General features: G+C 36.7%; 2 protein-coding genes and 1 non-coding gene across 5 annotated transcripts; 1 reads left to right on the top strand and 2 right to left on the bottom strand.

The window, feature by feature from the left end:
• Positions 1 to 9,921: 9,921 nt before the first annotated feature.
• On the top strand, positions 9,922 to 11,067 carry LOC126702608 (uncharacterized). Its single transcript, XM_050401356.1, has 2 exons — positions 9,922 to 10,207; positions 10,508 to 11,067. Exons 1-2 carry the CDS (start codon positions 10,058 to 10,060, stop codon positions 10,949 to 10,951), a joined length of 594 nt encoding a protein of 197 aa, XP_050257313.1. The 5' UTR covers positions 9,922 to 10,057; the 3' UTR covers positions 10,952 to 11,067.
• Positions 11,068 to 21,229: 10,162 nt separating this feature from the next.
• On the bottom strand, positions 21,230 to 21,302 carry TRNAA-AGC (transfer RNA alanine (anticodon AGC)). The gene has a single exon. It is a non-coding gene; the product is annotated as a tRNA-Ala (tRNA).
• A 1,634-nt stretch (positions 21,303 to 22,936) lies between these two features.
• Positions 22,937 to 26,673, bottom strand: LOC126702686 (protein NRT1/ PTR FAMILY 4.6-like). 3 transcript variants are annotated; one of them, XM_050401504.1, is made up of 5 exons: positions 26,518 to 26,673; positions 26,307 to 26,409; positions 25,633 to 25,850; positions 24,213 to 24,653; positions 22,937 to 24,122 (listed from the first exon to the last, which is right to left on the bottom strand). In XM_050401504.1, exons 1-5 carry the CDS (start codon positions 26,518 to 26,520, stop codon positions 23,151 to 23,153), a joined length of 1,737 nt encoding a protein of 578 aa, XP_050257461.1. In that variant the 5' UTR covers positions 26,521 to 26,673; the 3' UTR covers positions 22,937 to 23,150. The 3 variants fall into 3 exon arrangements, with proteins under 3 accessions (XP_050257461.1, XP_050257463.1, XP_050257462.1); XM_050401506.1 differs by lacking the exon at positions 25,633 to 25,850; XM_050401505.1 differs by lacking the exon at positions 26,518 to 26,673 and having other exon boundaries at positions 25,633 to 25,759; positions 26,307 to 26,415.
• Positions 26,674 to 27,740: the final 1,067 nt, after the last annotated feature.

The following is a 27,740-nucleotide window of genomic DNA, read 5'->3' on the forward strand; positions in this document are numbered from 1 at the left end:
CCGCTTAAGAAGGCAATGAACAAGCTGGAAGCCGCAGGACGACTGATTCAGTGGGCAGTTGAACTTAGTGAATTCGACATTCGGTACCAACCGAGAAATGCAATAAAGGCTCAAGCCCTAGCAGATTTCATCGCAGAGTTCACTCCATGTTACGAAGACCTGGGGGAAGGAGAGTACAACAACAAATGGGTCGTCCATGTAGATGGATCGTCTACATTATATGCTGGAGGAATAGGAGTTGTTTTGCGGTCGCCAGAAGGGGACAAATTGAAATACAAGGCCCGTCTGCAATACCAGACTACTAACAATGAAGTGGAGTATGAAGCCCTTTTAAAGGGGTTGGAACTGGCCAAATCCGTAGAAGCATACTCAATACTTGTCCTGGGAGATTCTCAATTGGTCATAGGCCAAGTCAATGGGACATGTGAAGCCAAGGAAGACAGAATGAAAAAATATCTAAGGAAGGTAGTACGCCTTGTGAAGAAATTCAAAAAAGCAGATTTTGTTCAAATCCCAAGGGAAGAGAATATGGAGGCAGATACTCTGGCGAATGAAGCATCTGCGAATGAGGCGTTGGACGAAATGGATGATGTACACTACATGCCTAGTATAGACCTTCCAGAACTAATGCAAATAGAGGGAGAAGGAAATTGGATGACCCCAATAGTGTCATACTTAAAGGACGGAAGGCTTCCAGAAGAGAAGGACGAAGCTAGGAAGCTCAGGGTCAAGTCAGCCAGGTATGTACTTATGGACGAGGTGTTGTATAAGAGAGGTTTTTCCCAGCCTCTCTTAAGATGTTTGGCTCCGGACGAGGCAAATTACATGTTGAGGGAGGTTCACGAAGGAGCATGCGGGAACCATTCGGGAGCCAGATCACTCGTCCATAAAGTCATCCGTAGCGGATTCTATTGGCCAACCATCCAAGCTGATGCTAAAGCATATGTCAAAGTATGTGATCAATGTCAACGCTTTAGCAACATTCCCAGACAGCCAGCAGAATATCTCACGCCAATGATGGCCCCTTGGCCTTTCGCACAATGGGGACTTGACACTTTGGGGCCCTTTCCGACTGGAACTCGGCAAATGAAGTTTCTGGTGGTGGGAATAGATTACTTCACAAAATAGGTGGAAGCCGAACCCTTGGCCAAAATTACGCAGCAGAATGTCAAGAACTTCGTCTGGAAGAACATTGTATGCAGATTCGGAGTACCTAGGGTGCTAGTGTCTGACAATGGACGACAGTTTGACAACACACCTTTCAGGGAATTTTGTGAACAGCTTGGAATGAAGAACCATTACTCCTCACCCTCCCACCCACAGGCCAATGGCCAGGCAGAAGTAGCAAACCGATCCTTGCTGAAGATCATCAAGACTCGGCTCGAAGGGGCAAAGGGAATATGGCCGGATGAATTACCAGGTGTTTTATGGGCTTATAGAACGACAGTGAGAACTCCAATAGGAGAAACTCCTTTTAAACTAGCCTACGGAAGCGAGGCAGTTATACCAGCAGAAGTACACATGACGAGCCACAGGGTGAGGAAGTATCAAACTGAAGAAAACGAGGAACAGCTCCGTCTTAACCTTGACCTTATGGACGAGGTCAGGATGGATGCAGAACAGAGGACAGCAAGGTACAAAAATCTCATGGCAAGACAATATGACGCTATGGTGAAGCCTAGGCGTTTCAACATCGGGGATCTCGTCTTGAAGAGGGTTACCTTGGCAACAAAAAACCCGGCCTACGGGAAACTTGGCCCAAACTGGGAAGGACCTTATAGGGTTATCAACTGCAAAAGGCAAGGATCCTACTATTTGGAAGCTTTGGATGGGCGGAGGCTGAAACACCCTTGGAATGTTGAGCACCTCAGGAAGTACCATCAATAAGTGCTGACTCTTCACCAGTGTCCTTGGACGAGATATATGGACGACCAGAAGTGTTTACTACTGTCAAGTGTTTTTAAGTATTTTAATAATCCCCTAGAAAGTACATTAGTGTTTTCACTTTTGTACTATTCATGGATGAGTTGGTTTGTATTTTTAATTCAATAAGGCACTAGCTAATGAGCATGTGCCATGCCTGTGGACGAATGTTTACATAAGTTTGGATTTTCAAATATATATATGTTGTTTTCAAGTATCTTATTGGAATCCTTATATGTTCATTCAGATTGATCCGCAAAAAGAAAGCAAGCATGGACGAATGAAATCCTTGGACGCAAGGATATATCGTCCATAAGCCTTCCTCCAAAGGAAAGATGAAAAGGTCCATCCGTCCAGAAATAGGACGAGATGAAACCTAAACTGAAAATTAAGCTAAGGTCCATCCGTCCAGAAATAGGACGAGATGAAACCTAAACTGAAAATTAAGCTAAGGTCCATCCGTCCAGAAATAGGACGAGATGAAACCTAACCTGAAAATGAAACCGAGGTCCATCCGTCCAGAACATAGGACGAGATGAAACCCAAGCTAAAAATAAAGCAAAGTTTCATCCGTCCAGAACATGGGACGAGATGAAAAGGGCATACTCCTCTAGACCTCAAGACGAGATGACTTCCCGAAAGTGTTCGTCCGAGATGCGGACGAGCAAAGACTTTGAAACTAGCTTAATAATCCATTACATTGGACGAGAAATCGCTAAAAAGTCTAATCATCAAGGACGACAAAATGATCGTCCATAATTTTGGAATGATGAAAAATCTAGCCAAAAGGAATCAATTTACTTTATCTTGGTGATGTAATAAAATTCACCCCCATGCCCAAGACGAGGTGAACTGAATTCCTAGATGGACGAACTACACTGATATGAAAATAAAAATTTCATACATAAAGATGGAAACGTAAATATTCAAACACAATGGAAGTAAAAATAAAAGTATTCATTTCTTTCATGAAATTCAAAGGGTGGACAACCAACGTCCAAAAACCCTTTAGTTTTGAATATGAAAATGTATATAAAACTCGTCCATAATCCTGGACGAGATGATTGTACTTGCTTGAGCTTTAAAATAAAAGAAAAAGAAAAGGCCCAAAACAACTGGCACTTCCATGAAAAGGCAAATAAAAGTAGATTTTCTAAGGAAACAGATTTCACTTGGGCAAGCTCGTCTTAGGGTCGTCCTGAGTGACTTCAGTGTTAGCGTCGTCCATGATGTTAACGTCCTCGGAACTCGTCTGCAACACGGAACTCTCTGTAGCAAGAGGAAGCTTGAAGGAGTTGAAGTCCAAATCAGGATATGCCTCTTTGGCATCAGCACGGAAGTCTTCATAACCAGCTGCATAATGACTGTCTAGACGATTCTTATACTCGTCAGACTTCTTAAAGGCAGCAATTGCCTCTTCACGTGCCTTCTCCAAAGACGAGGTAAGCTCTGACACTTGTCCTTCGAGATGGACGATGTGGGTATCCTTCTCTAAATTGTCAGCTTTGAGCTCCTCCACATCGTTCTTCAGCTTCGTCTCGCTTCCCAGCAGACGATTAAAGTCCTCGGTCAACCTAATGACCTCCCCCTTCTTGGATAAAATCTCATGGCTCAGCTCCTTAACCTTCTCCTTGGCCGTCTTAGCATCTGAAGCAAGCTCCTTGGCTTGACAGGTTGCTGTATAAAACTTTGACATAGCCTGCATTTGGACGAAAAAGAGTTAGACATTTCATTCAAGATAAAATGTTTACACACAAGGACGAGGAATAAATTTACCTTGAAAAGGTCATGGATGCCAGAGCGTTCAAACTCCTTCACTGACATGTTGTAACATTCGTTAACTTCATGATCAGTGACGATTCCTTTGAACGTCCTCCATGCATAACCCTCGTCCAGAACCAAATTAGGTGGACGATCAGAGGACTCTGAAGGGCTTGGCTTTTGAGAAGCTTTGGGAGGTGGTGGAGGATCAGACTGGACAGGATGAACTGTTTGGACGGGCTCCACGTCCACCACAGGTTCGTCCAAGTTCACTGTTGGTGGTACGAACTTAGGAACCTTGGGAAGGGAAGTCTTACTTGACTTTTGCTTCTTGTGGCCACGACGACTGGGAAGGTCGTCTCGGTCCACAGTACTTAAGATTGGTTTAGACTTCCTCTTCCCAGCCTGGACGGAAGCCACTTTGACAGTAGGGGCAGCAGCATCCTCGTCCCCGCTAGCCACTGTTTTTTCTTTGTTTTCCCTCATCGTGCTTATCCCTATGACGAGGAAAATTAATTAAAATATATATATATATAGATAAATAAATAAAAGAAAGGAGAGCTGAAATAACAAAGTACAATGGACGACACTTACTTCGACGAGTGAGCTCTTCGTGAGCTAAGTTTTCAGCAGTTGGGACTGGACCAAGTCCCCAAGTAGCTAGACGACTAAGGGTAACTAAGTCGTGGAAAGTCCTTCCTGGGAAGGTGCGAACCACGTCTATCCGGTCCAAGAAAAACTTGTCCAAGTGTGGACGAACAACAGCTGCATCACCAAGATAAAGGGTTAGACGAGAGACAGATAAGGAATTTTAAAGGAAAAACAAGATAAAATGGAAAGAAAAACATACCCTCAGGACGAAGACGACCTAGAGGGCTGGTAAAAGGTGGGAAGAGGGGAATACCCACATCAGCTGGGTCCCCAGCCCAATTTCCAGAAATAATAAAAAATTCTTTTTTCCAAAGTCGGTCAGACGAACTACGGCCCGTTATTAAACTGTAATATGAACCTCTGGACGAGAATTGGTAGAACCCAGCAGATTTTTTGATCTCTGAGGGCTTATAGCAGTAAAGGAACTCGTCCACTGTAATTGGACGGTCCCCTTCCAATGCCTCACGCCATAATACTTGCATGGCAACAATCGTCCTCCAACCATTGGGATTGAGCTGGTTAGGCCCAATACCCAACCTTTGGAAGAGGTCTCTGCAGAAAGAGTTTAGGGGAAACCTAAGGCCTGCTAAAAGATAAGAAGCATATACCCCTAAGCCAGAGGAAGGGGAACAACACCATTCTCCAACCTTGGGTAGACGAGGGTTAAGCTCTTTAGGGATTTGATATCTATCTACAAGAGTTTTTAACTTAGCACCGTCTAAGGTGGATGTTACTTCTGGGGCACAACTATAGATTACATCTTCTTCGTCCTCTTCCTCGTCTTGAGGAGAACTAGACGGCTGTCTGGACGAACTAGCCCCAGATCCAGAAGCCGCCCTACGTCGTTGTTCCTGAAATTCCTCTAAGGGAATGCCAGGAACCCCAGACGAGTAATGCTCGTCTGAAGAATCACTACAGGACGAACTATCTACACTACCCTCACTCTCAGAGCCGTCCTGGTAGTCGTCTATCTCTCTCTCGAAACTAGAAGATGAAGACATGTTTGAAATGTAGAGGACTTAAAATGAGAGCCTAAAAATAAAAAAAAGAAAAGAGGAAATACCTGATGAAACTAGGACGAGAGCTAGACGAGAATCTTGGACGAGTTGGCAGAAGAGAGAATGAGGAAATAAGTGAGGGGCATGAAAGAGAATGCGCTATTTATAGGCCCCAGCAACAGAGTCAACGAAACGACACTCGCCATTCAGAAATTGACACGTGGCGATCCCTTTGGGAAACGAGATCGACACGACTGGCCAACCAACAGTTTCGCGACACGTGGCGTACGAAAAAGCGAAATTTTGTTAAAATCACGACAATGTCCTAGACGACCCTTTGAACAAAGGGGCAACTGATAGAGAAGTGGAAAACAATCCATCTCCAGATTGTCCAAATGGATCGTCCAGAGCCTACAGCGCAGGTTGATCCAAGAGTTTATCCAGAAGAAAGAGAAACGTCCATGAATAATAGCACCACTCCATAAGTTTAAGTCTCCCATGGACGACAGGATCGTCCATGAGGTTCGTCCATGAGAAATCGTTAAATATCCTTGGACGACTAAACCACCCTACACCAGACGGACGAAAGCTCAACACTTAGACTTTCGACAACCCGCTACTATCTCAACAAACCCTTCCGAATAAGTTAACTTCCATTAGCAGTTACCGTTTTATATCCGTTGAGGTAGTTAACTCCGGAGTTGTTGGTTTCCACAAATCCTAGGGAGGTTATTGGACAAATAACCGCCCCGGGCTCCCTATATAAGGGACCGGTCTGAACCCGACAAAGGTAAGATTTTCTCTCAGACAAATTTCCAAAACACTTGGAACTTCATTCTCTACAAGTCTAACTTCTCCATCGGAGGGGGTTCGACCGGTCTTCTCCGGTCTCCTCTTTGATCGCGTTTTCTTCCTTGCAGGCCATCAACCGTTTGAACAGCCCACCGAAGCCAGGCCATTCCACCTTACTGATTCGGAGCAATATCAGAAAATATTTAATTTTATCTCATATGTGTTTGGTTGGAAGGATGGAAAAGAAGAGAAACGGAAAACTCATTTGTTTGGTTAAAAAGAAAAATGAGATGATAGAAAATGAAGTTGTTATAGGTTTACAATTATGTCCTTATTAAATAAAACAAAAAGTAACATATTTTTTTATTAAAAAATTTTGTATAGACACTTCAAAAAAAAAAAAAATATATATATATATATATATATATTTTTTTTTTAAGAGCACAAGCTAAAAGATCCAAATTTAAAAAATAAATAAATAAAACAAATGAGAAGTAAAAAAAAAAAAAAGGACAAAAATCAAAGGAAAAAAAATAAAAGAAAGGCCAAAGAAGAAAAACTAAAATAGATGGGTAAGATCATGGTTTTTTTGTTCTTTTGTTCATTTATCTTTTCACCTCTAGTTATCTCTTCAATTTGAGGAGAAAACATTTTGGTGATCTAAAAAGAAAACACCTGACCCTATCAATCTTACATCCATTAATCCACCCAACCAAATACCCCAATAAATTCCTTCCTCTTCCCTTTTCTCTCCTATTTTTTCTATCCCCTATAAGTTTTCTTTTAAGAGGAAACTTAAAAGAATATAGATGAGAGAATACAAGAGTGGGCCTATATACATTACAAGAAGTGACCCAAGCTACTAAAAGTTATAAACTACAAAATTATAAAGTCTTATTCATAACAAAAATTTCATCTCACATAACAAGATGCTCAATTTTTGAAGTGAATTTTCCAAAAGCTAAGGGCATGTTTGGTTCACTAGTTAGTCATATCTCAATTCTCATATCTAATTTTTATATCTCAAAACTCTAATTTATATCTCATATATTAATTCCCAAATTTTCTTTTAACTCACTCTCATTGTGTTTGGCTCAAAGCTTGGCTTTAGTTTTTAGCAATTTTTAACTCAAAATGGTGGATATCACTAGTCTTATTGGTTCAGAACAGCTATAGTACTCTTGCCTTAAGAACCTGCAAACTCTTCTCTTTCCCACACTCCTCTTTCATTCCTCTCTTCCACACTCCCAAGAATAAAAATGAAATAAGGGAAGAAGCTCAACCAATGCTTCTCCTCGCCACATCAGCCAAACCCATAGATCACAATATAGCAAACAAACCCACAACCCACATGAATCAAAGAAGAGGAAGCCATTGAAACCCATAAAACCTCGTTGAGTATTCTGCCCCAAATCCAAAGATTGACGACCTTTCTCTCTCCCTAGACCAACAATCCTTTCTCTCTTCGTTGTAGTGTGGATTTCCTCAAGTGGGTTCTCTCTCTTTCTCTCTCTCTCAGTTTCTCTCGTCTAAGAGTTTGGTGGGTTTCTTACTTTTGGGTTTTGTGTGTTTTGAGGGAAGAAATTTCTGGATTTATGTGTGGATGAACATGGTTGTGGGTTTGTATTTCTGGGTTTGATCAGTACACATGTATTTATGGGTTTGCAATTTGCTGTGATATGTAATATTTGGGTGAATTCAATAAGCAAAAAAGAGACAAGTACCATGAAAATGTGAGAGTGGTGAGAAGAAAGAAAGAAGAGAAAATAAGAAAGACAAGCATGAAGTGAAGAAGAAAGAGAGAGGCGTGAACTAAAGAAGAAAGAAGGTAAAAAACAAAGAGAAAAGAAAGAAAGAAAAAGAGCATTGTCTGTCATGTGAGTGTGATGAGGCATTCCAGTAGATCTCATTATTTTCATGTATTTACTAAAATGCCAATTAACTTATAACTTGAAATTTGAAAACACAAATTCTCATCACTCTAACTCAAAATATTGAGTTAGAGTGATGAGAATTGAGTGATGAGAATCAAACCAAACAAAAATTGCATCAGTGGGGCCACGATTTCTGGGTGATGAGTGATGAAAACTGAGCAAACCAAACATAGCCTAACAAGCTAGTAAGATTCTCATTCCTCATGAGTCATAAACAAGATTCTCAATTTCTTAAGAGGCAAATTCAAAAGGGTAGAGAGTAAAGCATTAGTATTGGGTGTGCTAAAACACCCAAAATTTTATTTAGCACACCAAAGAGCAAAATAACCCCATCATCTGGTGTGCCTTTTTTTTTTTCTTTTTTTTTTGCATTAGCAAATAACAGTAGCAATATTACTTTTTTTTTTCCTTTCAACTCTCTCTCTCTCTCTCTCCAACCAAAACCACTCTCCACTCTCCTCTCTCTGATTCTCTCACTCTTTTATTGTCTCTCTCCTCTTGCATGCTATCACATGCAAATCTAGGTCACTAATGGTAGTGGTAGTGGTTTTGGTTCTAGTGGCAGCAAAGATGGTGGATCGACTTGGTTGTAGACGACTTTTAGCTTGTGATTCTAGGTGGTAGTGGTGGTGGGTTATTTTGGGTGGTGGTGGTGGTGGGTTGTTGGAATTGTGATTTTTTAAATAGAAAAAATTATGATAGGAGTTATATCAATAACTCCTCATATTTGAAAGGATAAAATTTAGCTACAAAATTGGTTGTAGTATAAGGCTATAACCTTACTCAATAAAATAAACATTACTACATATTTTGAAAATCTAACCGTTAAATTGCATGTTCTTTACACTCTTAATACACATTTAAATTTTATGTCAATTAGATATTATATACCATATGATCTATAAGATTGTATTTTATGCATAATTTTAAACCACAAAAACTTAAACAATTTATTGATGGCATAGCTATTGATCTTTAATTTTCTAAAATTTTTGCAAGAATGGAGGATATAAGAAGAAGATGTAATCCTACAGTGAAATTCTCAAAATTCACCTCCAATAAAAAGATATTGAGTAATATTGTAGTTTTAGGCTACAACCAATTTTGCAACTAAAATTTGTCCTATTTGAAAAGATCAAAACATCGTTGTATTTAAACAACTTGTGACCCAAACTTAGCCCAAACATAATTCTATTTATAAAAATAAAATTAGATTAAATTATACCCTTATAACACTTTGTTTTCTGACACAAAAATTTAACAAACACTTGGAATGAAATGAGGAAAAAATAAATAAATAAAGAATGAAGTAATCAAAAGAGTAATATAATTTAGAGTATTGTCTACTCTCTTTGATGATGTGAATTAGGGATTCCCCTCCGCCCCTTCTCCCTTATTGTAACTATCGAATTATTAAAAAAAAATGATGATGTGATTTCACTAAATTGATTCACCAATTAGAGTGTTCAATGTGTGTAATTAGAGTGTTCAATAGATAATAGTGTGATATCATTTGATTTTGAAAAATGAGAGTATCTAGAGTCCCCTATCTAATTACACATCTGCTATTGCAAGGAAGAATCCTATAAGGATGATTTTAAGAACTACCAAACCAACCCATTGAGACTGTGTGTGGTATCATTTGATTGATTTAATAAAATGTATAACTATAAAATGTTTTAGTATAATCTTTCAAAAATCACGAACTTAAAATGTAATTAGGCTGAATCATAGGAGTTAAATTATAATTTTAACAATGGGTAACCACCATCTACAATTTCACAATAATTAATAACTCTAGGATAAAGCTATCAGAATTTTGATTGGTGGATATCATACAACTACAGATTACAGCCGCAGCATGACTCTGACTTTTCATCTCTCCGTCCACCATCCCACGTGGCAGTTAGCTTCACCAAGAGAATTCTCAATCACAGAGAGATCATCAGCTGAGAGCGCTGAGAACCTTTACTGAAACTCTGTATCACTCTGATCCCAATGGCGGTCACTTCACCATTTTCAGCTTCGGTTTATCTTCGAGGACACCAATCCAACTCACACCACTTCCTCTCCTCTAAATCTCCCTTTGCTCCAGTAGTTCCAGCCAGAAAATCATTCACAGTCCTTGCTATGGCACCCAAAAAGAAGGTACTACTTTGATAATTGATTCATGTATGTTGTAATTTTATAGTTCTGTGCTATTAGATTGACACATATGCGACATTCCCTTCGCTTGGTTTGCTAAGAAAACATCATAAAGTAGAAGAAAACATTAATTGGGTCCTTCCTGTTCAACTCAAAGACTTGTTTGTATCCATCATTTTCTACCTGTTTCTTGACAACCAAACATATATAACACTTGGGTTCTTTTCTATTCTTGGCATCCAAACACAGAGTTATCTCAACTTATGCATTGTAATGATAATAGTAGTCCAAAAATAATGACAGGTGAACAAGTACGATGATAATTGGAAGAAAGAGTGGTTTGGACAAGGGATATTCTACGAAGGGTCAGAGGTAGTGGAAGTGGACGTGTTCAAGAAGCTGGAGAAGCGAAAAGTGCTGAGCAACGTTGAGAAGGCTGGCTTGCTATCCAAGGCTGAGGAACTGGGATTTACTCTCTCATCCATAGAGAAGTTGGGTGTTTTCTCCAAGGCTGAGGAGCTTGGCTTGCTCAGCTTGCTAGAGAAGGTTGCGAGCTTCTCTCCCTCGGCTCTAGCCTCGGCGGCGCTGCCAACATTTGTGGCGGCGGTGGCGGCCATCGTGTTGATTCCGGATGACTCGGTGGGGCTGGTGGCGGTGCAGGCTGTGTTGGCCGGGGCTCTTGGGGTTGGGGCTACAGGCATGATTGTTGGGTCTGTTGTATTGGATAGCTTACAAGAAGCTGATTGATTTTTTTTGGTTGGGGGCTTCTTTTTGTTTACTTGTTTGTATTTTAATTTTTAGAAGAGGGAAAATAATTTGGCATTAATCAATAAGAGAAATGTATAAATTATGATTTCCTTGTATCTTCTAAGATTTGCTAACTTTGGGGACGCAGATATGCACTAGATTAGTGAATAAAAGATTAGATATATGTAAGTAATTATCTTCTAAGATCTGCTAACTTTGGGGACGCAGATATGCACTAAAAATAAGTAATTATACCATGTTTTCTATATCTATATATAAAAAAGTGTCGCCTAAAGCAACCGTAAATTTGGTTTATTTAATTTGCACTATTTCCGCTTTCACTAGTTTGTTTTGTTTTGTTTTGTTTTAATTTTTTTTTTTTTAAGTAAAATGGCCTATTGAACACGCTTTTTATTTTTTATTAGTCACATATCCACGCGATAGGTGGGAATAAATATTTATATTTTAGTTATGGTATAATATATTGTAAGGACTCTATTTGTAACGATCCCAAACCGGTCTTGGGTTCACGCGTTAAAAGGCCCAAACAATAAAATTTGTAGAGCGTGGGTGTTCAAGAACTAGATTAACTTCTTTAAAAGTAAAAAGATTCAACCTCACGTTTATAGATGGATTAGAATCGATGTAATAATCTGTTTTTCTTTGAAACAAATATAGTTCTTTGGTTTTCAAGCTTTCTTCCTAAGTGTTCTTTGTGTTTTTTTTCTATGTTCCGATCCCTTTCTGCGTGCTTTTCTTTCATGTTATATACCGCCCTCTTCATTCCATCTTCACCACACACGTGTAGGTTGGGTTCAAGGGATCCCTTTCTGTCCCATCTAACACCTTCTAGAACTTCCTTCTAATAGCTGTAAGGCTGCTTCATCACTGTTCAGGCATCACTTCTACATTAATACGGCCAGAGAGTTGGTTGAGAGGCAATTAATGTGGAGGTAGCTATTGCCATAAATATTTGTTTACCTTCTCTCTCTTTTACCTTTGGTCCCTTATCCCACCTTTAGTGGTGACGTAACTCCGAAGTATGTTTGTAACAAGATGGCGTCCTGATCGTCCTCAGACTCATATCGCCGAGAAGGATTTTGTCCTCGAACGAATACTAAACTCACCTTTCGTGATATTCACTCTTCCTTTCGTTTGGTTACCCCAACAACCTGATATGGGCCTCCTCGGACAGATTTGTGTCCTCAAATGGGCCACAGGCCCAATTAACTTGACTTTAATAATTTCAGTGACTATTCGGCCCCCACATATATAATTTGTTCTATAAATTTTGTGGAAAATAATCTATTCATCCAAAAACTTAAATAATTTCTAAAATTATTTTTCATTAATCTATCATGAAAAATATATCATTATTTTATTATTTGGATTTAATTAATTGATATTATTCATTTTTTAGGCGGACCATATTTTGATAAACTTTGTTATCATGCGTTATATTTTCCTAATTTTTTTTCCTGTACAATTAAACTATTTGAGTTTCAAATATATTATTCAAAATTTTCATTCTCTTAAAAGGAGATTATTATATTTATAATTTTTCTTATCGTAGGTTTAGTTTTGAACTATTGATTGAGTTTTATTTACTAATATAGATACATGAGATTAGAACTATATATTTCTTAGACATTCATAAGAAACTATACCATATTATAAATTTAATATTTAAAATAATATGTAGGAAAAATGTTATACTTTATGTCTAAAATTGAACATTTTACCTATCAAAATGAAAGAAAATAATCTATATAAAAACATAAATAGAAAATGATTTAATTTTTTTTTTTTTGACTGCATACACTTTTATTTATTAAGATTTAATTGTCTTTAACTAGATTTTCATATTGCATTTTTGTTACTATGCTCCTGTTGAGCCTTCTCATCTGTCATATTATTGGCCACATCATTATTTGGATTTATTTCGATTGATATTATTCATTTTTTAGGCGGTTCATATTTTGATAAATTATGTTATCGTGCGTTATATTTTCCTATTTTTTTTTCCTATACAACTAAACTATTTGAGTTTCAAATATACTATTCAAAATTTTCATTCTCTTAAAAATGTTATTATTATATTTATAATTTTTCCTGTCGTAGGAGTAGTTTCGAACTATTGATTGAGTTTTGTTTACTAATATAGATACATGAGATTGGAATTGTATATTTCTTAAACATTCCTAATAGACTATACCATATTATAAATTTAATATATACAATAATATGTAGAAAAAAAGTAGACTTTATGTCTAAAATTGAACACTTCACCTATCGAAATGAAAGAAAATAATCTATATAAAAACATAAATAGAACATGATTTATTATTATTATCTTTTTGACTACATACACTTTTATTTATTAAGATTTAATTGCCTTTAATTGGATCTTCATATCGCCTTTTTTTTACTATGCACCTGTTGAGCCTTCTCATCCGTCACATTATTGGCTACATCATTATTCTTTTTATTATTTATTTTTTACTTTTAATTTTTTGAAAATATTAAATATATAAATATATTGGCTTTACAAATTCATCTTAGGCAATTTTAACTTTACATCTTCATTTACTTTAATTTTGATGTTATAACTAAATAATAAATCAATGAAAAATAAAAATAAAAATATTGTCTATACATATTTGTGTGGACAAAGACTCAAACTCGTATAGTGGGCTTCGGGGCTTTACTTGGGACAATTGGCAAGTCCAAGGAGAGGCAAATGGTTGTCTAAGGGATTCCTAGTTAAACTCACATAAGCAAGGAACATATGGAAGACGATCCAAGGAGGAATACCTCATCAAATGTGATGAGTGTAGCTTGAACGTGCACTCTAGCAAATAGAGGGACCCTCCAATAGGCACTAGCAATAAGAGTGTGCCTCATAAACCCGTGGGGAAGAAGGAAACGCAAAATATCCAAGGAAAGATTGCTGCTACCGCATTAAATGCATTGCAGCTACTTTTCTGGCCGCATTTATGTGGAGAGGACCTGTGAATAGTGCTGCCTTGGCCACCACAACTCACAGAATGCTGAAGAGGGGTGTCCGATGGGACAAGCACTCAAGTAGAGATCTAGATGGTCAACAAGTGTAGAACCAAGATGGCTTCAAGAAGGCTATATAATATGAGGAGTCCCTATGAGGGGAGGACGGAGAGTAGAAAGAGAACATTATAGCGATCTAAACTGTTATATTGTCCAAACGGTGATTAATACATTATCATTTTGCCTCTTCGGACCGAAAGTCTATGAATATCAACGTGTTTTATTTGTGTTTAATCGTAGTTCAGTCTAATACTAACCGTTGTCCAATTCGCTAGGATCTAGTTCTTCAACCTATTCTCTATAAATTCATTGTTTTGGGCTCGTTGGACCAAGACCCCATACCTCTTGGGTTTGGGCCCCAAATCGTGACCCTACAATATTCATCTTGGACGGTTTAATTTTAATAGTTGATAGACACATTCAAATACATAGCCAACATTGTATTTTGATATAAATTCAAAATCTCACTTCCAAAATAACAAAGTATTATGTCCAAAAAAAAAAAAAAAAAATCAAACAAAAGTTAAAAGAGGGAGAGTGAAGACTTGTGACGGAAAACTTAAAAAATCAAACACAATACCAAATTGTATTAACCCAAAATAGTATTATATAAAAAAAATACAATGATTCATCAACCTAAAGTAAGGTTGCAAAAAAGAATAAATTATATATATATATATATATATATATATAGAGAGAGAGAGAGAGAGAGAGAGAGTAATCACCTTTTTCGAAAGAGAAATAGAAAATAAAATGAGAAAAAGAAGCATCAAAATAAGAACTATAGTCATAAGTCAAAAACCAAATTATCCAAGCCATGATATATAATAGAATAACATTATATTTATGTAAACTATCTTTATATGCAATAGAATAATGTTTAACAATCATAGAAAAGAAAAAAAAAAGATAATAACTTAAAAACACAAAGACAAATTGCAACTCAAAGTAAAATTCTAAAGAACACATACATACATCAACCTAAAATAGAGATACAAAAAATAAAAAATTCACACAAAAATAAAATATGAGAGAGAGAGAGAGAGTAATAACCTTTTTCATGTGAGAAAATATGTATAGAATGGGAGAGAGAGTGTCATACTTATAGTAATAAAATGGGGATAAGAAGAGTCAAAATAAAAGGAAAAGGAAGAGATAGATGAAGAATGGCATTAAGATTGAGAGTAGTGGAGAAATGAAAAGGTAAAATGGAAGTTATGATTGAAAGTAGTGGAGAGAAATGAGAAATAGGTAGATGATGTGGTGGCTGATGTGGCTCAATAGGAGCGTAGCAACAATAAATGATATGCTTTAACTTTTAGATATATATAGATTCTTTTATATTCATATGAGCTACTCTAAAAAAATAAAATATTAACACAACAAATTGCCACAATATTTTCACAATTGTTGAGGTGTTAATTCCTTATAAACCAAAATAAAATAATAAATTATCATACTGGAACCAACCATAACTAAAAATAAAGGTATTGTGAAAAACAAAAGTGTGACATCTATAAAATTTTTCACATCACTTTCATAACAAATCATAAGTGGTAGATTGTTATTGGTTCTAATTTAAACTTACCAATTATTTTTTTGCCAACCAATAACAATCTGTAACAACATACTACTTGTAAGAGCACGTTTTGGATCCTTGGCCCAAGATATGATTGGATCCAAGCCCAATAAGCCCAATACAATGAATTTGTAGAAAGTGGGCTGGAGAACTAGGCTCTAATGAATGACTTAACAGTTAGAATGGATTTTAACAGATAATCAGACAGAAATGGACTAGATTTATCTAAGTAAATTTGTCCTCGGCACAATCCGAGGAGGTATATTCTAGTATATATTGATTGAAAATGGTTACAGATATAGTTCAAGCTGCTACACTGTTTTCTCTTACAATTTTCCAATCCCCTCCTCTCAGGGTTTTCCCTCTAATTTATATCATCTTCCTTTGAGCAGGTAAAATTTTCAGAAAAAAAAAAAAAAAAAAAAAAAAAAAAAAAAAAAAAAAAAAAAAGGGCTTGGGCCCCCTTTAGTTTTTAGTTCAAGCCCCCCTCCCAAAAATCATGAACCCCCCCCAGCCCATCATCCGGCCAGTCCAGTAGCCCATGACCCAGGTAAATCTATTAAAATTTAAAAAAAAAAAACAAAACTCAGCTCTAAAAAAAAGGGCTTGGGCCCCCCTCCCAAAAATCATGAACCCCCCAGCCCATCATCCGGCCAGTCCAACAGCCCATGACCCAAGTAAATCTATATATAAAATAAAAAATAAAAAACAAAACAAAACAAAACTCAACTCTCAGTAGTCAGTAGTCCAACATCGAATGGAGAAAGCAAAAAAAACCAAGGAAAAAAAAGAAAAAAAAGAAAGAAAAGAAAGAAAGAAAGGAAAGTAAGAGTGAGAGGTGAGACAGAGGATAGAGAGGCGGGACAGAGAGTGAGAGAGACCCACTCACCCACGCCGACGACGCCGCCGCCCATGCCCACACCGTGTCACCGTGAGTCCATTACGCCGTGACGCTTGCGAGCCCATCTTGATCTTGCTAGTTGCTACCTAGTACCCACGCCGGCGAGAGTGCGAGACCCACTTGCCGCCACCCACGCGAGACCCACTTGCCGTTGCCGCCGCCGCTGGTTGCTCGATCTGCCCGGCCCAGCTTCATTGCTCCAGCCTTCATAATTCACAGGTATTTACTCTTATCTTTTCCTTCAAAACCTAATAAAATGTTTGTGACTTTGTGATCTGAGAATCTGTGATTCATAGAAAGTAGAAACTGTGCTTGTGTTGTGCCTTGCAGACTTGTGTTGTGCCTTGTGAATTGACTGAGAATTTGACTCTGTGTTGTTGCTTGTGGTTTTTTTTTTTTTTTTTTTTTTTGGCTTTTTGGCTTTGTGACTCTGTCACTATGTGTTTGTGACTCTTTCTCTTGTTTATATAGATAAGAGAGATAGAGAGAGAGACAGAGAGTAGAGTTTGTAAAGATTAGTTTTTTCTTTGTTGATTGGTAGTTAGGCATAATAGGGACAAGTGGAGTTAGGCAACGGGCAAGTGACAGAAAAAACAAAGGGTAAAGTTAAGAAAAGTTTTTGTTAGTAGTGCAGGGAATAAATTTATAGTGTCGGTAATGGGATTCATTAGGTTAGTGGGTCAGTGTCAAAAAGATGAGACAATCCAAAGACATAAATAAAGGCAAACCAAACACAAAGACATAAATAAAGGCAGATCAAACACAAAAAGAAAAAAACAAATCATATATTATAGAAAATTGTCACACAATTTTAAGAAAATAACGGTGATTCTTATTTTATTTGTAGATCATGAAAAAATCAACTACAATGCTTGATTTTTTCAAAAGAAAATGTTCAAATTCTTCCGAAGTCAACGTGGGATTGCCAACAACTAATGTTGCTATTCCAATTCCAGAAAATGTGGATGCTCCAATTCTAGAAAATGTGGAGGATGCTCCAATTCTAGAAAATGTGCATTTCCCAATTCCGGAAAATGTTGATGTTCCAATTTCTCAAACACAATTTCAAAGAATCGATCTTGATTCTTTGAATTATGATCCCAGAACACGCAAACAAATATGAGAATATCATGTTAATCAACGTGATGAAATTCGATGGGCTTACATTAAAAAAGGTTTGCACCAACTTCCTCTAAAGACATACAAAAAAAGTGGAAAGCGCAATTGTAGCTTTCGAGCTTCTTGGTATGGATATCATTCAACATGGCTTGAATATTCTCCTATGACAGATGCAGCTTATTGTCTACCCTGCTTTGTCTTTAATAATCCAAATGGGATTGTGGGACAAAATACATTCACTGTTGGTGGATTTAGAAATTAGAAAAAGGTTGGGGGCAAAGATTGTTGTTTTCAAAGTCATATAGGAAAAGATCCTAACTCAACTCATAGAGTTGCCAAGCAAAAGTGTAAGAATTTGATGAACCAATGGCAGCATTTACAAAGGGTAGTTAATCATTTCACTACTAAACAAATTGCAAATAATCGGTTGCAATTGAAAGCCATAGTTTTTATTGTTCGATATCTTGCCTTTCAAGCTATAGCTTTTAGAGGTCGAGATGAAAGTTGTAGTTCATTAAATCGTGGAAACTTTTTTGAATCATTGGATATTGTGACTTTTTGGAATGAGAAGGTTGCTGAAATAATAGAAAAAACTCCCAAAAATGCAACCTACGCATCACCAAGGATTCAAAAGGAAATTCTACATGTTTTCTCAGCCAAAGTGAAGAAGGCCATTCGGGAAGAAATTGGTGATGCAAAGTTTTGCAAAATGATTGATGAAGCTCGTGATGAGTCCATGAAAGAGCAAATGGCTGTGGTTTTTAGATATGTTGATGCAGAAGGCTTTGTCAAAGAACGTTTTTTTGGACTTATTCATGTTGCTGACATTGCGGCTTTGACTCTAAAGAAAGGGATATATTCTTTGTTATCTCAACATTGCTTAGATATACAAAATATTCGAAGGTAAGGATATGATGGAGCAAGCAACATGCGAGGTATGTGGAATGTATTACAAGCTTTGATTTTGAATGATTACCCATATGCTTACTACATCTATTGTTTTGTACATCACTTACAATTGGCATTAGTAAAAGCATCAAAATAAGTTGATGCCATTAGTCATTTTTTTCTTGCATTGTTTTTCTGATCAAAACTGTTAATGCTTCATGCAAGCGCAATGATCAATTGAAAGTTGTCAATGCTAATGAAATAGCACGTTTGATTGACCTTGAAGAGCTTGAGACTGGAAGTGGACTTAATCAAATTGGCACTTTATGATGACCTGTAGAAGCACGTTGGAGTTCACATTTTAAATCAGTTTCTAGCTTATTAAGGATGTTTTGCTTCAACTATTGAAGTTTTACAAAATATAATTGATGATGTAGTTGATGGAGAACATTGGGCAGAAGCAGAGTCAGCTTATGAGGGTTTAACTTCATTTGAATTTGTCTTCCTCTTTCATCTTGAGAAGGAAACTATGGAGATTACTGATAAACTTTGTCAAGCTTTGCAAAGCCAATCTCAAGACATTTTAAATGCCATGCATTTAGTTTCATCTACTAAAGCACTTATCCAAAAATTTAGAAATGATGGATGGGATGGCTTACTCACTACTGTGATATCATTTTGTGAGAAGCATTGCATTGATGTCCTGGATATGAATGCTCGTTATGTTCCGAGGCGAGGTCGAGCTCATAATTAGCAAGATAACGTTACAATTGAACATCATTATCGAGTAAATATTTTTTATACTACAATAGATTCTCAACTACAGAAACTAAATTATCGATTTAATAAAGATGCAATGGAGTTACTTAGGCTTAGCTCAGCTTTAGAACCTCGAGAGGCATTAAAATCTTTCAGAAGTAGTGATCTTTATTTGTTGGTAGAGAATTTCTATCCACAAGATTTCACAGATTATGACAAACAAGTGTTGAAGAAGGAGCTTTATCATTTTGAGCATAATGTAGTCCAGGATCCAGAGTTCAAAGAATTGAAAAGTTTATCTGAGTTGTCTCAATAGTTAGTGAGAACTAGAAATTCAGAACACTATAAACTTGTTTATAGAATGGTGAGACTTGTGCTTACTCTTCCAGTTTCTACTGCTACTACAGAGCGAGCATTTTCAGCTATAAAAGTTGTCAAAACTAACCTTCGAAACAAAATGGAAAATGATTTTTTTACGGACTCATTGATGTTATACATTGAAAAGGATATAACTTCGACATTTAGTTTGGATTCAATCGTAGATAATTTTGAAGATTTGAAAGAGCGTCGAGTTCCATTTTCATAGATGATTGTATAAAGAAACAATAGTGTTTCGTGTCTTTTGTTTTTGTTAGTAGATGATTGTATCTTAATATATTAAGAAACAATGATTTTTGGATATTTGTCTTGGTTGATAGTTTATTAATACTATATAGATGCGTATTTGAAATTTTTTTTCGCTTATCTTCGCCCCCCCCCCCCCCCCAAACTTAAAATCCTGGGTCTGTCCCTGCTGAAAGGTCACCTTGACATTATGATATACATTTGACCTGTGTTTGGCTTATCCGAGGAGATATTCCTTCTCGGCCTACCTTCCCATTTGTAACCTACTCATGGAACTCTGAGCTTAACCCACCCACTACTATTTATTCGTCCTCGGATCACCCCACGTTCTCGGCTAAGGCCCAAGGTCCAATATATAATTTGGGCCCTTATCTCTACACTACTTATGATTTGTTGTGAAAATGTTGTGGATATAGTATTTTTCTTATGAAAATATTAAGACGTTTTGTTGCTGTCATAATATTTTTTCACAACTACTAAAGTGTCAATTTTTTACGAATCAAAATAAAATATAACAAAATTATAAAGGTATTATGACAATGTTATACCATTATATTGTGTTTCCAAAAAAAATAATTTAATTTAATTTTTTTTTTTTTTTTGTTTAGTCAACTTTGTTTAGCCAAAATTCACTATTTCATGTATTGTTTTCATGGATTGACTTTTTTTTATTATATTTTTATCTTTACGCACCATTTTAAGTAAAAACACATAGTTTTACACACACACACACACACACACACACACACACAAAACTTTGGATAAAAACACATTTTATCCTTTATGTTTGGGATAATTCATAATTTGTGCTTAAACTTTAAAATCAAGCAATTCTCCCCTTAATATTTTGGAAAATAGCAAATATGTCATATTGCTATTCTCTCAGTTAAACTCTAATGAAAGCTTATGATTCTTAAAATATTACATTGTGTAATGTTTAAAATACTCTCACTAAATTTTAACATTCCAAAAATTTTCTTCACGTATTTTGAGTTTTAGATGGTAGTAATGCTTGGAAAGTTAAAATGATGATACAAGGTGTTTTATTTATTACCTAAAGAATATTGATTTTCTAAATTTAAATCTTCGAAACTTATAATTTATTTAATGGAAAATTCGACAACACAAGCCTTTTGTTATTTATTTATTTATTTTTTCCTTTTCTTGCTTAAAATAGATAAGAGGTGCATGGAATCGATTGGTTTTGAAAATTGAATATAGCAAAGCAAATGCAAAAAGGTAAAGCTATTTTAGAATTTTCTTTTTACTAAAAATTGAATATAGCAAAGCAAGTGCAATCCGCTAAATGAGAGAATCTCGGAAGAATAAAAAAAAGTAAGAAAAGTGGAGATGCGGGGTATCGATCCCCGTACCTCTCGCATGCTAAGCGAGCGCTCTACCATCTGAGCTACATCCCCATCTGTTGATAGTCAGACAAAGCAAAAGTCTAGACTAAACGAAAACGCACACTGATGCGGGAACTTGAACGTCAGCCTCTTCTTTATCTCACCATCACTATCATTCTCTTCGTCAGTGTACCAAAAATTCCAATTTTCTATGGCACTGACATGTCCTGATGTACATCCAACCATTGCTATAAGCCTGGACTTGGTGGCTGTGGCCTATTCTTGGTTGCTGAGAATAATATAATTAAACGCATTTCAAACAAATGACACTGCCAATATATTGTCTTTTTTAATCATCCCATTTCTCTTGAAGTAACCAAAGTATTCTTTAACGTGTTTCTTGTTATTTCCCTTGTGGGGTAGTGCTAGTACACTGTTATATTTTGCTGAATTGCTTATTTTCCTGATTTTTTGCTTAGAAAAAGTTAAGAGGATGATGAAAGTAGATATTACATTGAGTTTGTCATAACTTAGGAACGAGAAGACAATACTCATCCTTAGACTTGTGTTTAACTTATACTAGAAAAAGAAAATAAATACTAAATAAACTATTTGGCTTTGTTGGGGTGAGTTGATCTTTACAAGACCTAGAACAGCATCTAACTTGTTAGAGTCGGCTCATATTTGTTTTTTGGCCAATTGGCTTTTGTGGGTTTAATAATATGTTGGGGTTGTGGGGCCCTGTAGTACGGTACGATAAAATCAAGGATATTTTGAATATTTGTACATGATAATGTTATGCTATGTATAAATATTATTATAACCCTAATTTCTCATATATTGGATTAATAGTAGCTCACTCCCTTGGATGTGGCACACACTCGAATCACATAAAATTTCTGTGTTGATTTTTCTCTTCTTTACTTTAATCTTTGCTTAAACCGATTATTCATAACATAACTCTAACATGAATTTTTCTATCCTGGAATTTGATAGTTCTCCAGGCCATTACTTCATTAGAAAATCCACAAATAACAAGCAGTATGGTAGTTGATTTGAAAAAATATTAATAATAATAATTATTCAGTTGTCTGGATAGTAGTGCTCATTAGAATAGGTTTGTTTGCCTGTAACTGAGAGTAGAGAAGAAGCAAATCCTCAACTTATTGACAAGTTTAAGCATCATTAACTCGTAGCAATAGAACTGCGTATACTAGGCCCACACAGTATTGAGCTCATACCTATTGACTCTTCTTACCTGGTGGACTTGTATGTGGACCTTATTATCTGGTCTTATGCTTCAGATAATGAGGTATGCATCTTTTGGTGTTTTTGTGTTGAACACTGGAACTAGATATTGAAAGACTGATTCCTTGCCTGATTGGTATTTATGGCAAAATTCTAACCCTCTTACCTTGTGAAGTTATGTCTAATTAAAGAGGGAAAACCAAGTTAGTCTGATGGTTTTAGAAGTGCAAAAGTGGATGATGTGAACTTGGTTTTTGACTTTAAAATGCAGCTATGGTTTTCATTTATTTCACCATTTTCAGTAATACAACAATAACATTCCATATTTGAAATTCCTCTTAAATTGGCTTCATTAAAGGATTGTGCAACTGTTGTTGTTGAGATTAACATGTTGAAGATATTAAAATTGAAGACGGGTTTCAAGTTAAACCAAAGTGGAAAACATTAAGACAGCTACATGAATGTTCAAAATAGAATTACATGTGCAACTCTAATAATATTAGTTTATATTAGTACAACATTCCATTGGGGATGAAGAATAAAACCCCAAGAATCATAATACTAGAAGTAATTAAGTTCTCTCTCTGCACCTGGGAAGGAAGACCAGATCACAAGAAATAAAGCTCACTGGATAATTAGACCTTTAATGACTCGTGCAATTAAATTTTGGCTTCAGTTATCAGGTCCCATTGATCTATACTTGTAGCGATTGGCCCAGAAGAGGTAGTGCAGGAAATTTAATCCACTTAATATACACATCAGCCAGTAAAACCTCTCAAGGTGATAATGATTCAAGTTGCTGCCAAAGAGCCATGGTGTGTGTCCATAGGCACTGGTGACATGATTGATTATGGATACAAGCACTGAGCTGAGGTAATATCCCATAGCCAGTGAGGCCCAGGAGAGAGATGTGGCTAAGGATCTCATCCTTGATGGTGCCTCAGTGAAGAAAAACTCCATCATGCCAGCCAGAGTGAAAAGGTCAGCTGATCCAAGGAACAAGTACTGCAAAGCCACCCAAAAAAATGTTATAGGTAGAGGTTCTGCAGAATTTAGTAGCCCCAGTTTGGCTGCCACCTTTTTTCGCTTTGTTTCTACCAATGCTGCCACTGCCATGGCTATGATAGAGAGGAATAGCCCTGTCCCTATTCTTTGTAAATGTGTTATCCCCATTTCAGTTTTGGTTATTTTTCTGGCAAGTGGAATGATTACATGGTTATAGATCGGAGCAAGGATCATGATAAAGAGAACAGGGAAGACAGGGAGAGAAGCTGGTGGGATCTTTGAGGAGCCAAGCTTAGTATTCATTGTAGCAGCTTGTTGGACTGAAAAGGTAGAGAGCTGAGCAAGACAGCAGTTTAGCATTATGGTAGACATGAAGATTGGGATTATCCTTAATACTACCTTGACTTCTTCTACTTCCTTGACTGTGCATTCTAGCATTGGGGGGGCATTCTGTTTGATTGCTGCTTTGTTAAGGAAGTCGAGACTTTCTGTTGGTTCTTGACTTGGCACCTTTTCTTTTCCATGACTGTCTTCTTTGTCACCTGTTTCTGTTATATAGGTTAGGCTTGAGGTTGTGATCATGACAGCATTGCTAGAATTTCTAGATTTGCATGTGTTGTAAATTGACGCAGCAAGAACCTGTTGGACAAAAATGAAAAGAGTTATCTTTTGTCAGCTCCAGCTCTACAAATTTGTAGTGCATTATACTTCAGTTGTTCTAAACTCTACCTTGAACATTGTTGTGATGGGGCTTCCTGAAGGAATTTTAGTCCTGTAAGTTGGAGAACCTAGGAGGAACACTGGAATGGACATCAGTATTGTTGCAGTAGAAATTCCAAAACCCCACTGCCAGCCTTTATTGTCTTCAATCCACACTACAAAAGTAACTGCAATTAGAGCTCCACAAGAGAGGCAGAACACATAGTAGTTAAAGTATGATGACCTCTGTTTCCTTCCTTGTGTGGTGGTCTCATCAAACTGCTCAGCTCCATGTGGTGGAAGAGAACCTTTTATCCCTCCAACACCTAGAGCCACTAGATATAGGCCTGCAAATAACATCACTGCTTCTGCACCATGAACTTCCTGGCATGGACTATTAGCGTTCACTAAGATGCATGGTGGTGGTTTCAAGGATGCAACATGAGCTTGAATTGTCAGTATTAGCAGACCCTGTTTCATTGGTCAGAGTTTGTTAATAAGACATGTAAATGTGGAATATTATTGCAGGATCTTTGGAGTAAATAAATTTTTTTCTATCATCCAATTCTCAAAGTCTATAGGGTGGACTAACCAGGGTGTGACACCAACAGTCCTCGGATTTTGCTTAATATAAGTTAATATAAATGTGTTTTAAAGAACCAAATACCCTAAAGTTGGACGGAGCCGATTTCTATTTGGTACTTGAATTTCTCTATTGCCAAATTGTTTTTTTTTTTTTTTTTTTTTTTGGGTGCTCACGGCCAAATTGGATGGTTAATTTCATTAATTATGCTTGACTTTTTTCAACTCATCACATGGTATGACAACAGTCTATTGTCCTCTTGTACTGGGCTGTACCACCTAAATGGGAGATCGATTTCTTTCCACCAATTGAAACTTCTCAAAGAACCAATGGCAGATCACCTATGGGGTCAAGCCAGGTCACAACTGAATGAGATTTGACACTATGGGAAAACGTTTTTTATTTTTTAATGTAACTCTCTAATGTCATTGTTGACTGTCTTTATGTTATATTTCCTTATTTCTGAATTCTGACATTCATATTTCAATTAAGTCATTGATGTTATTTGACGTAGATAGTAGGGGCATTAACAGGTGGGTCTAGATTTTTCCCTTTTATTTTCCAACATCATCTTTGCCATACCATTGGCACATGCATGGATGAGTTATGGTGTGGTTCATCCTGCTGTAAAATACTATTTAGATATTCAAAAAGGTGAGTCCTACCACCTATGCTTCATGCCCTACTTAAACAGTGTTGTCAAGACTCAAGAAGGACCTGACAGAGCCAACTTGGTGATCTCTTGCCTAACTCATGGAGCTAATTAGTGACAACCACCACACAACTTGAAAACAGAACTCCTATATATCATTATTTTGCTATTTTGCATGCCTGTTAGAAGCTATGAAGGTTTTGTTGGAAACTCACCATAAATTCTATTGCAGCACTAGTCAAATAGATGCGATAAGTACTGAAGAATGCATCTGCCAAAAAGCCACCAAGGAGAGCAAGGAGAAAGGCTGTTCCCATGAAATTGGTAACGTTGTTGGCAGAACTGGATGGAGAAAAATGCATGAATTTTGACATGTAGAGCACAAGATTGCTTGCATTGGCAAGGTATGCTAGGTTCTCCAATATCTCCACAACTAAGGGTTGCATTACAACAAAATCACACATAATAAGTGTTATTTGCCATGACCTCTACTTTATTAATCAATTTACATTTATATGCTACTGCAAAGAAAGAAGTTGTTTTTCTTAACATAATATTTAGGATGTTTTATTTCTCACAACTTAAGGTTTTCCCCCCTTTCTAACAACCGATTTATAATATTATAGTAACAAGCATTTGAAAGAAATATGAAAAAAATAAGTTCATTGACAAAAAAAATAATAATAATAATTCACAACTTTTTTTACAACCGTTGAATTAGCATGTTATGATTTGTGTTTAATAAAAGTGGTGTTAGTTGTAGCCTATGTGAAAATAATGTTTCACCAATCACAACTTGCCACCTTTTAGAAAAAGGCTGTGAAATTTTTGTGTCCATAACATCTGCTCAAATGAAAAATGTGCTTAGTTCAATCCAAGCTTTACTAACCCAAGACAAAGGAAGCAGCGAGCATGCCGCCATGACGACCTTTTAAAGCAGGCCTGTTCCTCCAATCCACATAGCCTTGCCAAGTGTTTAAGTGAGCTTCATCCTACAGTGATAGGCCAAATGAAAGTAGAAAACAAAACAATAAATTAAGCAAGGAAACTAAGATATAATATATGAATGAAAAAGAAGAAATTATGAATGGGAACTCCACCATCTCTTTTCTTAATACAAAGGATGGTAGTGATAGAAGACTTCAAATATTTATTTTTCTTTCCTTCAGACAGGAGAAAGGAAGGGAGGTGGGGGGGTTGGTTGGGGCCTGAATGTTGGTAGAAAGCTTGTTTGAGTACTTTTTAGTCAGATTGGGAGTGAGAAATGGATTCTTATTTATAGACAGAAAAAGTGATGGTCCAACCAAGAAGAAAGGTCTAGAATCTAGATGCCATGAAAGTGACAATTCATTTGTCAAACCCTTTTTAACTGTGGATTGTTTAGTGTTGACATTTTCTACCACACACACATAATGAGAGAGAGAGAGAGAGAGAGAGAGAGAGAGAGGTTATTATCCAGGATCTCTTTGTTATAACAAGCTATATCTGAGATGAACCAAAGTAAAATAGGGAATTATCAATTAAGTTGTCCCATGAGTATGAGTTTTGATGTTCTCATTTGTACTAATCGACTTCTAATATCTTATTGTTACTTTTGAATCAGACTGAAGATTTAATAACATATTGAAGAGTTTGAAGTTTAATACACTAGTACTTATCAAAAATAAAAGGGTGAGTGTACAAATGTAAACATCTGATTTTTCTGAAGTGCAGATATTACTTGCTAGTTGGAAACCAAATGTGGTGTAAGATGATTGCCTGAAGACCCGAATAGACCTTCACTTGTCCACACATTTAAAAGTATCAGGGAGTTCATGTCACTAGAATCAAATTCTAAAAGCAAGTGGACTGCATGATTAAATGGGGGGTCATAATGGAATAATGTACTTGAAGGCATGGGGACTGGGGATTCTAGCTTTTCAGACACGCCCCACCGCTACACTCGCATTCATTTCATAGTCACTCACACTACTAGTGGTGAGAGCACTGTGTTAACATTAATCTAAAAAGATCAGTGCTTTGTGTGCTTGAACCATTTCTTGTATTATCCTAACCTGACCTTTTCCTAACATTGAAAACATCATGCTTACACATAATAGCCATTGCTTCTGTGAAAGCATGGGCATTAGATCTTTTATGACTTGTAACAATTTATGTGACATTTGTGTTATGTTCTGGTATAGCACTCAGCTTGGATTGAATTTGCTTGGTACTACTAGAGTCATCTGATTGTGCCTACTCAGTATATGGTGCTGCACTGCTGCCCGAGAGTGCAGGTTTCCTTTCCTATCTTTAAGTCCATGTCCACAGGCCATTTAAACAT

This window comes from Quercus robur, chromosome 10 (genome assembly GCF_932294415.1).
Source record: "Quercus robur chromosome 10, dhQueRobu3.1, whole genome shotgun sequence".
Lineage (NCBI taxonomy): Eukaryota > Viridiplantae > Streptophyta > Magnoliopsida > Fagales > Fagaceae > Quercus > Quercus robur.